Source organism: Thamnophis sirtalis, unplaced genomic scaffold (assembly GCF_051295495.1).
Source record: "Thamnophis sirtalis isolate CommonGarterSnake01/CBP01778 unplaced genomic scaffold, rThaSir2_p1.2 scaffold_6, whole genome shotgun sequence".
Lineage (NCBI taxonomy): Eukaryota > Metazoa > Chordata > Lepidosauria > Squamata > Natricidae > Thamnophis > Thamnophis sirtalis.
The window spans coordinates 356,459-358,974 of NW_028261386.1; the positions used below are offsets into that span (position 1 = coordinate 356,459).

At 36.8% G+C, this 2,516-nt stretch overlaps 1 protein-coding gene across 1 annotated transcript in view; it reads right to left on the reverse strand.

Annotated features, from left to right (window-relative positions):
• Positions 1-375: 375 nt before the first annotated feature.
• TEX14 (testis expressed 14, intercellular bridge forming factor) overlaps positions 376-2,516 on the reverse strand; it is an 85,720-nt gene continuing 83,579 nt past the window's right edge. The window contains 1 exon segment of the mRNA XM_087719104.1: positions 376-519. Within this exon segment, the coding sequence (XP_087575230.1) occupies positions 411-519 (109 nt within the window). The 3' untranslated portion in view covers positions 376-410.

A 2,516-nucleotide genomic window follows, 5' to 3' on the forward strand; every position in this document is an offset into this window, starting at 1 on the left:
GGGATTCTGGGAATTGAAATCCACATATCTTAAATACTTTCAGCTGGGGGATTCTGGGAGTGGAAGTCCTCCCCTCTTAAAGCAGGTTGGCTGGGGAATTTTGGGAACTGAATTTGCCCATCTTAAAGCATACTAATTGGGGTTTTGGGGGGGGACTTGAAATCTGACTAACTTCAAAACATGCTAGGAGTTGATGTCCACCCACATTAAAATCGCCAAGTCTGAAAAAGACGGATTTATTGCAAACTCCCGTTCTTCTAGCCACCGAGTCCCTTTGCAGCAAATCCTGCCCCCCTTCCCTTTTTCAAAAGTTTGTTTTCCAACAAACGCACGGGGAGAAAAATAAAATAAAATAAAGAAACGGGAGTCACTCAATTAGCCAGCCGAGAGTCCGTTTTATCTCATGGGTCTTAAGAAAGTCCTTCAACATTTTCGATGGAGCCTTCGGACTCGCTGAAACTTTCTTCGGCTCCTCCCTTCATCTCGATGTTCCCGTGGTGGGCATAGCTCAGCTCCCCCCTTCAAGGACAGAGAAGCCCGTGTCAAATGCGGCTTTTACAAGCGCTCGAAGGACGAGGCAAACATCGGCATGCATAATTTATCAAAGGGGTTGGAACAGAACAAATCGCTCGTCCTTGGATCCAAGGAGGAACTAGAAGATCACACAGATTAACAGATTAACAGAGTTGGAAGGGGCCTTGTAGGTCATCTAGCCCAACCCCCCACCCCCACCCAAGACAGGACATCCTACACCCGTGAATGCTGAACCCATGGCAAGCCACATCTGAGGGCATGCGAGGCCTCCCGGAGGGCGTGGAGAGGCTGTTTCCCTCCTCCCCAGGCTCCACGAAAGCCATGCGCGCATGTGCGAGGGGCAGCGTGGAGGGGTGGTGGTTGTCGAGCATGCATGCGCACGTGGGCACAACATGCAGGGGCATTTAATTACGGGTGTAATCAATAGAATAGAATAGAATAGAATAAGAGTAAGAAAAGAATAGAATAGAATAGAATTAGAGTAAGAATAGAATAGAATAGAATAAGAAATCGGAATGGAATGGAATAGAATAAGAATAGAACAGAACAGAAGTAGAATAGAATTAGAATAGAAGAATGAAGAAAAGAAAAGAATGGAATAGAATAGAATAATATAGAATAGAATAATATAGAATAGAATAAGAATGGAATGGAATGGAATAGAATTAGAATTGAACAGAAATAGAATAGAATTGGAATAGAATAGAAGAATGAAGAAAATAAAAGAATAGAATGGAATAGAATAATATAGAATAGAATAGAATAATATAGAATAGAATAAGAATGGAATGGAATAGAATAGAATATGGAATGGAATGGAATACAATAGAAGAGAAGAGAACAGAACTAGAACAGAATTAAAATAGAATAAGAAATTGGAACAGAATGGAATAGAATAGAATAATATAGAATAGAATTAGAATAGAAGAATGAAGAGAAGAAAAGAAAAAAATATAGAATAGAATAATATAGAATAGTATAGAATAGAATAGTATAGAATAGAATAATATAGAATAAGAAATCAGAATAGAATAGAATAGAATTAGAGTAAGAATAGAATAGAATAGAATAGAATAAGAAATCGGAATGGAATGGAATAGAATAAGAATAGAACAGAACAGAAGTAGAATAGAATTAGAATAGAAGAATGAAGAAAAAGAAAAGAATGGAATAGAATAGAATAATATAGAATAGAATAAGAATGGAATGGAATGGAATGGAATAGAATTAGAATTGAACAGAAATAGAATAGAATTGGAATAGAATAGAAGAATGAAGAAAATAAAAGAATAGAATGGAATAGAATAATATAGAATAGAATAAGAATGGAATGGAATAGAATAGAATATGGAATGGAATGGAATACAATAGAAGAGAACAGAACAGACTAGAACAGAATTAAAATAGAATAAGAAATTGGAATAGAATGGAATAGAATAGAATAATATAGAATAAAATTAGAAGAATGAAGAGAAGAAAAAAAATATAGAATAGAATAATATAGAATAGAATAGTATAGAATAGAATAGTATAGTATTAGAATAATATAGAATAAGAAATCAGAATAGAATAGAATAAGAATTGAATAGAATCATAGCTGGAAAGGACCTTAGAGGTCTTCTAGTCCAGCCTCCTGCTCAGTTAGGAAAGATTAGATATTCTCAATTCCTGCAGCTGTTCTTTTGTAGGTTTTAGCCTCTGGTCCCCCTAATTAATGTTTGTTGTTCTCCCCCCACCCCCCACCCCCCAGCAGTACATGTTGGTGTAATGGAGGAAGCTTGGTACAAAATGCTTTTATTGATTGCTCCTGAGGGCACCATAAATATTTTTTTTCAATCCCAACCAGCTTCTATTAACCATGTCAGCGTTGAGACCACCAGTTTTAAGCCTGTGAACAGCAATTTGCGTCCTCATGCAATATTAATAGCTCCTATCAATTACTGGGTGGTTGCAAGGCTATTGTTGAAAAGGGGCCTTGGGAG